Consider the following 12861-nt stretch of genomic DNA (forward strand, 5'->3'; position numbering starts at 1 on the left):
GGAAGGGAGGGGGAGGGAGGGAAGAAGGGAGAAAGGAAGGAGAGAGAAGGAAGGGAGGGAGGGAGGGAGGAAGGAAGAGAGAGAGAGAAGGGGACGGAAGAAGGAAAGGAAAGGAAAGGAAAGGAAAGGAAAGGAAAGGAAAGGAAAGGAAAGGAAAGGAAAGGAAAGGAAAGGAAAGGAAAGGAAAGGAAAGGAAAGGAGGAATGTTTTAACCTCCATAGACCTTTCTCCCACTACAGCCACTATCCATGTCAGTGATGGCTTACAAGCAGAAGAACCACTGCTGGATAATGAACGATATCCAGCAACACTGCTCCTCAGACGGAAAATACTAATTTTTCCCTGCATTTCTGAGTCCCCCTCTATGTGAAGCAGCCCAGTAATCTTCACAACAGAAGCTGAAAGGGAAAGGAAAGGCCTACAATCCAGGTGAATTATTATTACTGCTATTTTCATGCTGACTGTTATTTTTAAAAATAAAAAATCATTACCACTTTAGGGCAGCAGATCATCATGAAAGGAAATAAGCTCAGGATGTCAGAGAGGTAAGTCTTTATAATCACATTCTTCTTCTTTTTTTTAATGACTCAAAGTGCTCACCCAACCTTTCTGGGTCAAGACAAACTGTTTTTGTCAAGGGAAAATGGGTCGTCACGGGGAGGACGGAAAAGACCACGCCATAAATGTCGTTGGGGCATTATTGTGGGAACTGGAGGGGCAGAGAGGCTGGGAGCTCCCTCTGGCATTGTTAACCTCCGGGTGGGACTTTCTTCTCCTGTCTGGAAAATAATTCCCACGTGGAATTTCCAGCTCCAGGGTTTAACCTGCAGGCTGAAGGATGCTCCATTTTAGGGGAGGCGGGGAGGTCGGGGGACCAGATATCTGAATAGGCAAAGGAGGACCAGTGGGGGAAAGGAGGACACACCAACCGCTCCACTTTCTTGGCCTCCGTGACAAAAATGACAGTGAAAAACTGCAAAAAAAAAAAAAAAAGGGGACTGAGGTCCACATGTCTATGGAATTACTTTTTCCAGCATCAGAAAGTCTGGTTTTCAATCACAATATTTTTCCAACAAATCTGTATTTTCAAGAACGCAGGCTAAGGATAATATAGAATTGACAACGAAGGGCTTTTCAAATTTTGTATGAGTCGTGGGATCTCCAGACTCCATTTATTTATTTGCAATGCATGCTTTGGTCACCTCGTGGGTGGACCACTGCAATGCGCTGTGTGCGGAGCTGTCCTTGAAGGCCACTCAGAAGCTGCAGCTGGCCCAGAATGTGGTGGCACAGACAGTGATGGGTATTGACCAAGCGACACGACTGCTCTTTGAGCTGTGCTGGTTGCCAGATGGCTTCTGGGTGCAATTCAAGGTGTTGGTATCACCCATAAAGCCTGGTTACTTGGGGGACAGCCCATTCCCATAGTTTCTGCCTGTCCTATATGATCTGGCAGAGTTGGCGCGCTCTGGGTCCCATCAGCAATGCCACCTGATGGAACCCAGGAAGTGGGCCTTCTCCAGCACAGCTCTTGCCCTCTGGAACAACATCGCTTCAGAGGTTTGTACAGCCCCCATCCTGACCTATTATCAGAGATGACCTATTTTCATCCTGATTTCAAGCCTTCAAACCTGGCTCTTCCCTCACATCTTGGCTACAGTGTGTAGAAGATCCCTTTTGGATTGTCTGATTTGTGAGATTTTCTCGTTATTTTTCTCCAGATGTTTCTCTTTGTGTTGCTGGTATTGTATTCTTTTAAACTCTGGTATTGTATGCTGCCCAGAGCTGTGATGGAGTTGGGTGGCTTGTAAATGGAATGTATTAATAAAGCAAAAGAGATCAATACATAATACGTAAATGGATTTTGCTGCTGAGAAATGTCCTACTGAGTAGGGCCAACAGCCTTAAGCAAACCATCATTGCATCATCCTGGCCACCATCTTGACTTTTTGGACCATGCCCTGTGGACATCCTTGGTTCCCAAGGAAATGTTGCAAGTGGAGGACCAGCTCTGTTCAGCTTGAAATCTGCTGCTAAAATAATGTGTTCCCTTTTTGCAATGAATATAAATGCACGCTGGGGGAATGGGACGGAAGGAAAACCGGATAATCTGGGATTGTCCAAGCTGCAGCAGTGGGTTCAAAAGCAAATGAGAGAGCAGTGGAGGGAAGAGTAGATTCTGAGGTTAACACCCCACCCTACCCCAAATCATGCCCTCCAGAGCAATCTAGTAAACTTGAAGGCTAGGGTGTCAAAAGCATGAGAGAATTTGCCCCCCCCCCCCCCACATATGAAGCTGAACCAAGAATTCAAGAGAAAAATCAGAGCTTGTCTGACAAAGCCAAATGCTTATATGAAGGGGGAAAGTTTTAAAAAAAAAGGGTTGAAATGCATCTGTCTATCATCTCTATCTATCATCTATCTATCTTTCTAATCTCTATCCATCCATTACCTGTTTATCCATCCGTCCATTCATCCATTCACTACTGTCTTTTTTATAGAACTATATCTATCCATCCATCCATCCATCCATCCATCCATTCACTACTGTCTTTTTATATCTATCTATCTATCTATCTATCTATCTATCTATCTATCTATCCATCCATCCATCCATCCATTATCTGTTTATCCATCCATCCATCCATCCATCCATCCATCCATCCATCCATCCATTCACTACTCTTTTTATACCTATCTATCTATCTATCTATCTATCTATCTATCTATCTATCTATCCATCCATTCACTACTGTCTTTTTATATCTATCTATCTATCTATCTATCCATCCATCCATCCATCCATCCATCCATCCATCCATCCATTCACTACTGTCTTTTTATATCTATCTATCTATCTATCTATCTATCTATCTATCTATCTATCTATCTATCTATCTATCTATCCATCCATCCACAACTGTCTTTTTATATCTATCTATCTATCTATCTATCTATCTATCTATCTATCTATCCATCCATCCATCCATCCATCCATCCATCCATCCATCCATCCATCCATCCATTCACTACTGTCTTTTTTATATCTATCTATCTATCTATCTATCTATCTATCTATCTATCCATCCATCCATTATCTGTTTATCCATCCATCCATCCATCCATCCATCCATCCATCCATCCATCCATTCACTACTGTCTTTTTATATCTATCTATCTATCTATCTATCTATCTATCTATCTATCTATCTATCTATCCATCCATTCACTACTGTCTTTTTATATCTATCTATCTATCTATCTATCTATCTATCTATCTATCTGTCTGTCTGTCTGTCTGTCTGTCTGTCTGTCTGTCTGTCTATCTATCCATCCATCCATCCATCCATCCATCCATCCATCCATCCATCCATTCACTACTCTTTTTATATCTATCTATCTATCTATCTATCTATCTATCTATCTATCCATCCATCCATTCACTACTGTCTTTTTATATCTATCTATCTATCTATCTATCTATCTATCTATCTATCTATCTATCTATCCATCCATCCATCCATCCATCCATCCATCCATCCATCCATTCACTACTGTCTTTTTATATCTATCTATCTATCTATCTATCTATCTATCTATCTATCTATCTATCTATCTATCTATCCATCCATCCACAACTGTCTTTTTATATCTATCTATCTATCTATCTATCTATCTATCTATCTATCCATCCATCCATCCATCCATCCATCCATCCATCCATCCATCCATCCACTACTCTTTTTATACCTATCTATCTATCTATCTATCTATCTATCCATCCATCCATTCACTACTGTCTTTTTATATCTATCTATCTATCTATCTATCTATCTATCTATCTATCTATCTATCTATCTATCTATCCATCCATCCATCCATCCATCCATCCATCCATCCATTCACTACTGTCTTTTTATATCTATCTATCTATCTATCTATCTATCTATCTATCTATCTATCTATCTATCTATCTATCTATCCATCCATCCACAACTGTCTTTTTATATCTATCTATCTATCTATCTATCTATCTATCTATCTATCTATCTATCTATCTATCTATCTATCTATCCATCCATCCATCCATCCATCCATCCATCCATCCATCCATCCATTCACTACTGTCTTTTTTATATCTATCTATCTATCTATCTATCTATCTATCCATCCATCCATTATCTGTTTATCCATCCATCCATCCATCCATCCATCCATCCATCCATTCACTACTGTCTTTTTATATCTATCTATCTATCTATCTATCTATCTATCTATCTATCTATCTATCTATCTATCTATCTATCCATCCATCCATCCATCCATCCATCCATTCACTACTGTCTTTTTTATATCTATCTATCTATCTATCTATCTATCTATCCATCCATCCATCCATTATCTGTTTATCCATCCATCCATCCATCCATCCATCCATCCATCCATCCATCCATTCACTACTGTCTTTTTATATCTATCTATCTATCTATCTATCTATCTATCTATCTATCTATCTATCCATTCACTACTGTCTTTTTATATCTATCTATCTATCTATCTATCTATCTATCTGTCTGTCTGTCTGTCTGTCTGTCTGTCTGTCTGTCTGTCTATCTATCCATCCATCCATCCATCCATCCATCCATCCATCCATTCACTACTGTCTTTTTATATCTATCTATCTATCTATCTATCTATCTATCTATCTATCTATCTATCTATCCATCCATCCATCCATTCACTACTGTCTTTTTATATCTATCTATCTATCTATCTATCTATCTATCTATCTATCTATCTATCTATCTATCCATCCATCCATCCATCCATCCATTCACTACTGTCTTTTTATATCTATCTATCTATCTATCTATCTATCTATCTATCTATCTATCTATCCATCCATCCATCCATCCATCCATCCATCCATCCATTCACTACTCTTTTTATATCTATCTATCTATCTATCTATCTATCTATCTATCTATCTATCCATTCACTACTGTCTTTTTATATCTATCCATCCATCCATCCATCCATCCATCCATCCATCCATCCATCCACCCATCCATCCATCCGTCCATTCACTACTGTCTTTTTTATATCTATCTATCTATCTATCTATCCATCTATCTATCTATCTATCCATCCATCCATCCATTATCTGTTTATCCATCCATCCATCCATCCATCCATCCATCCATCCATCCATCCATCCATTCACTACTGTCTTTTTATATCTATCTATCTATATCTATCTATCTATCTATCTATCTATCTATCTATCTATCCATCCATCCATCCATCCATCCATCCATCCATCCATCCGCTAGTCTTTTTTATAGAACTATATCTATCCATTCATCCATTATCTGTTTATCCATACATGTATTCAACTATCCATCCATCTATCCATCCATCACTCTCTCTTTTTTTTGATAGATCTATACCCAATACTCTAGGACTACCCAGCGCAGCATGTATGACTCTGGGTGGCCCACGTCAATAAGAATCCAAACTGAACAGAAATATGACTCAGCCCTTTCAGTTTTCTATCCTGATAGACCGACAGAGGGATGGAATGAATCAGTCCAACCGTTTTGCTGAGATATCTTGTCAGCACTATTCCGTATTGCCTGCCGTGTGGTTTCCAGCAAGGAACATTTGTTTGTGAAAGATTTATGGAACTCCGAGGAGGAGGTGTTGGTTTTTGTGTTTTGTTTTTTCAATTGGTTTTGATTTTAAAAATCATCATGAGATTAATTAAATAGAAAACTGATGCCCCTGTGTTTCTCAAGTACCTGGGAGTCATTTATTCCTGCCCGCTGTCATGTCAGAAATGCCTGTTTAGTAGATTAGCTGAAGAAAAGACACACTTCTTTGTGTGTGTGTGTGTGTGTGTGTGTGTTGTGAGTGTATTGTGCCTCCATCCCTGGGACAGTCCTCACACTGAATTCTTCCTATGGGAGATGAAGGCCACCAGTCTTCTTCATCCTGAATGAGTCACAGGGAGCTGTATGTGCGATGATGCCAAGTTGAGAATTCTCCCCCTCCTTTTCTCACTGGCATTTTCGGAGCAAGGGGGGTGGGGGGAAAGCAAACACCATTTCAGCCTCCAGAGTTTGAGCTAAGCTGGAAAAAGTAACCACCTGCCCACCTGACATCAGCCTGACCTCACACAGCTCTGCAGCCAAGCAACACCATCACCTTCCTTATTCATTATCCTTCTTGACTGATCCTGGATGCTCCTTTCCTGTTCTCCTCCTTCACCCAAACAGCCCTCTGGAGCGGTCTTCTCCTCAACCAGGCACTTCTCCAGGTGGCCCGGGCACAGCTGCTTAAGGTAAAGAATGGAGGAAGCTGCCTTATTTAAGACCAGAATTCCAGAGTTGGCAAGGAACTTGGGGGTCATCTAGGTTGATCTACCTCTGCCCAGGACCCCCTAGGGCATCTCCAGATGGCACTCCAGCTTTTGTTTGAAAACCTCCAGGGAAGGAGAGGCTATAACTTCATGTGACAGCCTGATATCTATTTCCTTGTAGCTTCAGCCAAATTGATTTGGGGCTTGCCCTACAGAAAAGACAGCTAAGGGGAGATGTGATAGCAGTGACCAAATATCTGAAAGGTTATAACACAGAAGAAGGAATGGGTTATTCCTTATTGCCCCGGGAACAGAATGAGTGGGCTTGATCTACAAGGAATGGGTTTGGGCTAGACTTCAGGAATAACTTTCTGACTCTATGAGCTAGTGGAACAGGCTGCTACATGAAGTGGGGAGGTCTTCAGAGAAAGGCTTGATGGTCATCTGTCAAGGATGCTCAAGTGGATCCTCCATTAAGGAAGAGGCTGGGCTAAATGACTTCTAATATCCTATGCAACTTTAGAATAACTGGAGTCATATAAGTCAAAAGCACATAAGGTACTTCATGAACTTCATGATCAAACAGACATGCTGACTGTAGAGAGTAAGGGGGATGACCTTCACAGAAATATGCAGGAACCATTCCCTAGGCCAGTGTTTCTCAACCTTGACAACTTTAAGATGGGTGGTTTTCAACTCCCAGAATTCCCCAGCCAGCATACATGGACTTCAACTCCCAAAATTCTCCCACCAGCATGCATGGACTTCAACTCCCAGAATTCCCCAGCCAGCATTCAATTTCCCAGAATTCTGGGCATTGAAGTCCACCATGCATGCTGGCTGGGAAATTCTGGGAACTGAAGTCCACATATGTTGGCTGGAGTATTTTGGGAGTTGAAGTAAGCTGGCTGGGGAATCCTGGGAGTTGGAGTCCACACATCTTAAAGTTGTTAAGGTTGAGAAACGCTGATTTAGATGATGGGACAATAATGATTGGTTCAGTCTGCATGAGTCTTAAGAGAAAAAAAGAATCACTAATTTCCTTTTCTTGATTTGGATTCAAGTAATCAGTGCTGTTGCCTTTTATATAGCTCCAAATGTTTTTGACCTCACATAGATAGATCAAAAAAGGATCGTGAAGTATAAATGCTCCAATGCCTTCCTTGTCAGAAGTGATGCTGGTCTCCATGTGAATTCAACTTCCTGTGCCCCCAAAAATTGTTCCAGATATTCTGAGCTACATACCTAAAACAGGGGATATGCAATTGAGGTTATTCTGCCAGAATCAGTTTGTTAAATCTCAGGAGTTCGTAACGCGCAGCACAACAGGCTAAATTAGGGATCCTTTTTGAATTCCACACTTCTCCTACTATCAAGGTGAAGCTCTATCTTCCATAGAAGAATTTGGGAGATATTGCAAGAGATGTTCCCAGTATACTGACAACATAACTGAGTTCTGGAACAGGCCCCAAACTTTTATGTTGCTGTGGATATTTAGTTTCTGTGGAGTCTCATTGAGGAACATTATGACACTTCCAAGGAATGCCAAAGCTTCTTATGAAGACAATCCAGGAAGAGTCATTGAACTAAGGAGATGGTTCATAAATCCACAGCAGACTTTATGTCAAGAGCAAATGGGCTCATTTAATAACATTACCCATATCTTACAACAAGATTCTTGATTTAACATCACCATGGTGGCTATTGATATTGCTGTTGATCCAAAATGATAAATACATCTTCCAAATAATTTTTCCTTGGAGGTTTCCCATCTACATGTTGGCTTGGTCCCACCATGTTTAGCTTGGACAGCTGAGCAGAACTTTGAATAACATTTGCTTCTATGTTCTTGTTCTTGAAGGAGACCTTGTCCACATGAGCTACTGTCCCAAATACAAGCTTGTGGTTGTTTGGAAAGCAACACCCTTCCTAGGGATCGAGAATATTTTCACATCCAATTTATGTTGGTCCTGGATCCTGCAGAACAGGAGACCTGCCAAAATGTACACTATGGCATCTTGAATGAGTTTCACCCACAGCCAAATTGAGTCATCTCCAGCTGCCTTGGGAACCACGCTGACCAATTCCAGGTTGGTTGTCAAAACTGGTGACTTGTCTCCAGGGAAAGTCCAGGTCACAAACAAAAATTATTTGGTGGTATCAGAAGGTATGGAAACTGGCTTTGGCTAGATATTTAGAAATATTAACTGTAAGGACAATTTTTCTTTAATATGGTTAAAGGTTTTGGTTTTTTTTTTAAGAGCTAAGTTGAGAATATCCATTTCCTAATAACCCATGGCAAATTATGGAACATATTTGTGTTAATTTTGTAATTTATTAGTTATTTTTATGTGGTTTTAGTATAGTAATAAATTATCCTCTTTTGGTATGCTTATGAAGGTTATGTTATTATATTATATATTCCAATTTTAGTATTTGAACATGAATTATTATATACAGTAATTAACACCATACACAATAATTAAAATTTATTTTTTAAAAAGCAGGAGAAGGTTTGGGTTCCATCAACTTCAGTAGCCCGATATCCTCCCTTTGGGAATCCATTATCTGGAATTCAGTGATATATGTGTGCAGTTCCCCACAGACCCCATATATTTTCTGACATGCGACGGTATTTGACCACTGACATGCAAGCAACATTTGATGTTGTACCGTGTTGTGCCGGCCTTTGGGGGTTCAGAGCTGAAGTAGATAATGGCAGAGAAAATCCCATGGTCTAAGTTCTTCTTTTAGTTTAGGATTCATCTTTCTTGTTTGCATTCTCTTTCTTTCCCAGGAACCTTCTGGATGGATGGACTGTAGATCCAAATCATAGCTTCATGGGTTGAGGCCTTCCAAACTAGCTTTTACCACCCCCACCCCCCCCCCATGATGTCTAGATTGTGAATCCTCACACATACCTCAAGACCTTCAAGTGGATTTCTCCAGTTCTAATTTCTTCAGTGATAGAAGAAGTTTACTAAATAACTGGGGAGTAATTGCATGGACCATATCTAACCATAGCCTAGTCTCACTTATTTATCATTCTGGACCAGGCTACTTCCTGCAATACAGTCCTGAGTACATCACTCAAAAGCCACAGACCCTGTTTGTCTGCACACCCTGATTTAAATAAACTCTGGGAATTATTCGACATTCAAATGGGCCCTTGGAATTTAGAGGCTGAAAGAAGGGTGGAATGAGGCCCATTCACCACAAAGGCATTGGAGCTGGGGAGATATTTCCTGGTAATGAAATCTCTCCTGAAAAGTAGAGAAAGGGATAAAGGAAATCAGAATTGCCTGGGTACTACTCTGAGAGTTGAAAAGAGGTTGTTGAATCCATTCCTTCGCTTTTCAAGACAGGAGAAAAGCAAAGCCAAGGAATGCACATGGTCATTCCATAAAGTGCTGGGGCAAAGTCCATATTTTTTAAGGTGGTTCACCATAAACATATCATAAGCATTACATAATTAAAAGGAAAAAGAGCAAAAAAAGGACCTTGGCCATCTCATGACGCTTAGACAGTTAGTTCAATCTCATTCCATCCCCACCACAGATTTTCAGGAGTGTGGGGTATGGGGAGAAATGTTTATTCTCCCTAATGTCCATCTTACCTAGGATCCATTAAAAACAAAATATTCAAAATTCCTTCTATCGTGATTCTGGGTAGAATTTGCTTTGAGCCAAAATCTGGAGATTGAGGCAGAAGATTGCTACTTCCTTTAAGCCCTACCTCTGGAATTTCTAGAGACACATTGTTGGCCACTCTTGGAAACACTATGTCCAGTTACAAAATGCTTTGGTGAGGTCCAAGAAGGTTGCAATAATCAGCATTCTTAATTCTGGAGCAGCATTTGGGACTTTCATTTACCTTTTTAACCTACTCTAATTGGTATTTCCACTGATTGATTATGTGCCATCAATTTGTTGTTGACTCTTAGTAACCACATAGATGAGTTTTCTCCAGGATGATCTGTCCCCAGCCTGGTCCTTCAGGCCTTCCAACAGTGCAAACATCATCACTGTAACTGAGTCCATCCACCTTGCTGCTGATCATTCTCTTCTTTTCTTTCTTTCCACCTTTCCCAGCTCTATGGACTTCTGAAGGGATCTGGGATTGATCTGAAGGGATCAATCTGGCACTGATTGATTGATTGATTGATTGATTGATTGATTGATTGTGTACCATCAACTTGGTGTCAACTCTTAGCAACTACATAGATTTTCTGTAGGATGATCTGTCTCCAACCTGGTCTTTCAGGTCTTCCAACAGTACCCCCAACACCTTTCCCAGCATTAGAACTTTCTCCAGAGAACTAGGTCTTCACATGTGTCCAAAGTAGCATAATTTGAACCTAGTCATTTGTGCCTTGAGTGAGAACTCTGGGTTGATTTGTTCACTGATCCGTTGATTTGTTTTCTTGGCTGTCCGCAGTATTCTCAGGAATCCTCTCCAACCCCAAAGTTCAAAAGCACCAATGTTCTTTCTATCCTGCTTCATTTTTATTCCAAAAATGCTTTTATTTTTAGGAGTTCTCTTGGATACAAATGGACCTTGGATTCAAATGGAGACAAGGTCTGATCTTGCAGCTGAACAAAAGAAGTCAGACCTGAACTGGAATTAAGATACAGGTTGTGTCCTTCAACATGCCATTGTACAAATACATGCCCCACGTTTGAATCAGTGGAGGAGGCCTACTAGTTTCCAGGGCTTCAGAGATGGACAGCTTGCTCATGCTGACCTTCCCCTGGATATTTCAACAGGAAGTCTCCTCCAGGGGGAATCAGGCCTTCGTTGGAGGCCTGCCAAGTCTGCAGTCATTTGGAGGGTATCAACAGCATTGGTGGACTGGGGGAATCTTTCAGCTGTAGGTAGTTTTATCTCAGGTTGCCCAAATGGTGCATGCAGTGGGTCCAGCTGTTCAGGAGTTTGGGTCAGGTTTCAGCTGTCAACATGTCTGACACATGCAATGGTGTAACAGAACATGTGCAGGGTGGAGAATTTCCCATAGGTGTATGAAAAGAAATCATATCATGCTACCAAAGTGGAAGTTAACAATACCTTTGGGAGGCCGTGATGGAGTCAGAGAGATCCATCTCAGAACTAGACAGAGATGTCTTATATTCTTCCTATATTAGGTCTGAAAAGTGGGGAGAGCTCTAAGCACTGAAAATAGCTTCTCTAGGCTATGAGAGATGCCTTCAGAAATGAAGATGGACATCTCAGCATTGTTCCCCATGGATACACGTCAGCAAAAATGGAAAAATCTCTTCCATACTGAAGCACCCCTCGGTGATTGCTAGATGATTTTTGTACTTATTTGGTCCTTGAACCCTCTTTGGTCCAGTCTGAAATGATATTAATACTTTAGCACCCCCACTGTTACTTCCTCCTCTATGTTCCAGGAGATTCCTAACACAATAAAATCACCCAAATCAAAATTAATGCAAGGAAAACAGGCCATAAGACTACCATAATTTTTTAAAATACATTTTTTAAAAAATATATGACATGGACTCTCCTGTTAAATGTTTTGATTCTTCTTCTCCCCCTCCTTTTTCCAGTTTTTCTTTTAAAAAGGAAACTTTGGAGAAACGCAAATGTTTGAAGGACAATTTCTCTCTTTTCATCAGAAGTTGGGTGGTGGCAGGGCCAGAAGATTCCCATTCCAAATAAGATTCTCCACCCCTCTCCTTCTGGCCTTACAAATGAGGACAGTTTTAAAACTACCTCCTTGCCCCTCCAACACACACACATACACCTACACAGGTTTCTGACTTCACATCCATCCTTCCATCCAGAATTTCACATTAGCTCTTACTTCTTCTGCACTTTTCTTTCATGTTCTTTATATTTTTAGGAGGAAAGAACCAGATGTTGACCATTAGCAGATGACACAACAGGCAATGGCTTTCAACAGTTTATTAACCCTCATTAGCAACGTGTTTACGTTTTGAGATCGTTTCACAAAACTTGGGCAAAATTGGGAAATGTCGGGCTAAGGAGGTTGTAGTAAGCGCTCGGCTGTGTGGTTACTAAAGCATGACCTGGTCGGAAGGAAATGAACTCCACTGAACTCTTGGTGTGGAGTAAGAAGGCCATCTCATTCAACAGCCTACGTTAGGAGAGAGACTTTCAGCCTTTGCCCAACTGTTCCTCACAAAGTGGATGTTGGAAAAGAAAGCACAGCAAAGCAGGGCCATTCAAAAAACAAAACAAAAATGTGAAATCCATCATTCTTGCAGAATTCTGCTTATGAGCTGAAAATGATGTCTTCCTTCCAAGAAGACATTGAGATATTTTGACGCCTGGGACTTAAAATCGATCCAAATTCTTAGTGGTGTTTCTCAGAGAGTTTTGTATGTCCCTCAACTTCTTAGATGAGAAGGTTCACTTCAGAAGATCCCTCACACTGGATTATGACTTCCCCAAGAGCAACCAGGAACTCCAGAAAAAGGTGGTGGGAGGTTCAAGACGAAGCATGAACAGCCAGAGGG

The 12861-nt window shown here is 40.8% G+C and overlaps 1 protein-coding gene across 1 annotated transcript; it reads left to right on the forward strand.

Annotated features, from left to right (window-relative positions):
- Positions 1–3508: 3508 nt before the first annotated feature.
- Positions 3509–5572, forward strand: LOC148214550 (uncharacterized; the record flags this gene model as incomplete). The annotated part of the gene is given in 6 exon segments (XM_088150513.1): positions 3509–3546; positions 3680–3900; positions 4070–4444; positions 4606–4662; positions 4721–5118; positions 5120–5572. Coding segments are annotated over 6 exon segments (1479 nt in total), but the record flags the coding sequence as incomplete, so codon positions are not given.
- Between the last annotated feature and the right edge of the window lie 7289 nt (positions 5573–12861).

The sequence above is a fragment of the Python bivittatus genome, unplaced genomic scaffold, assembly GCF_059951505.1.
Source record: "Python bivittatus isolate LINGU-HERP-01145 unplaced genomic scaffold, Pbiv_v1 ctg000610_np1212, whole genome shotgun sequence".
In the NCBI taxonomy this organism is placed as follows: Eukaryota; Metazoa; Chordata; class Lepidosauria; order Squamata; family Pythonidae; genus Python; species Python bivittatus.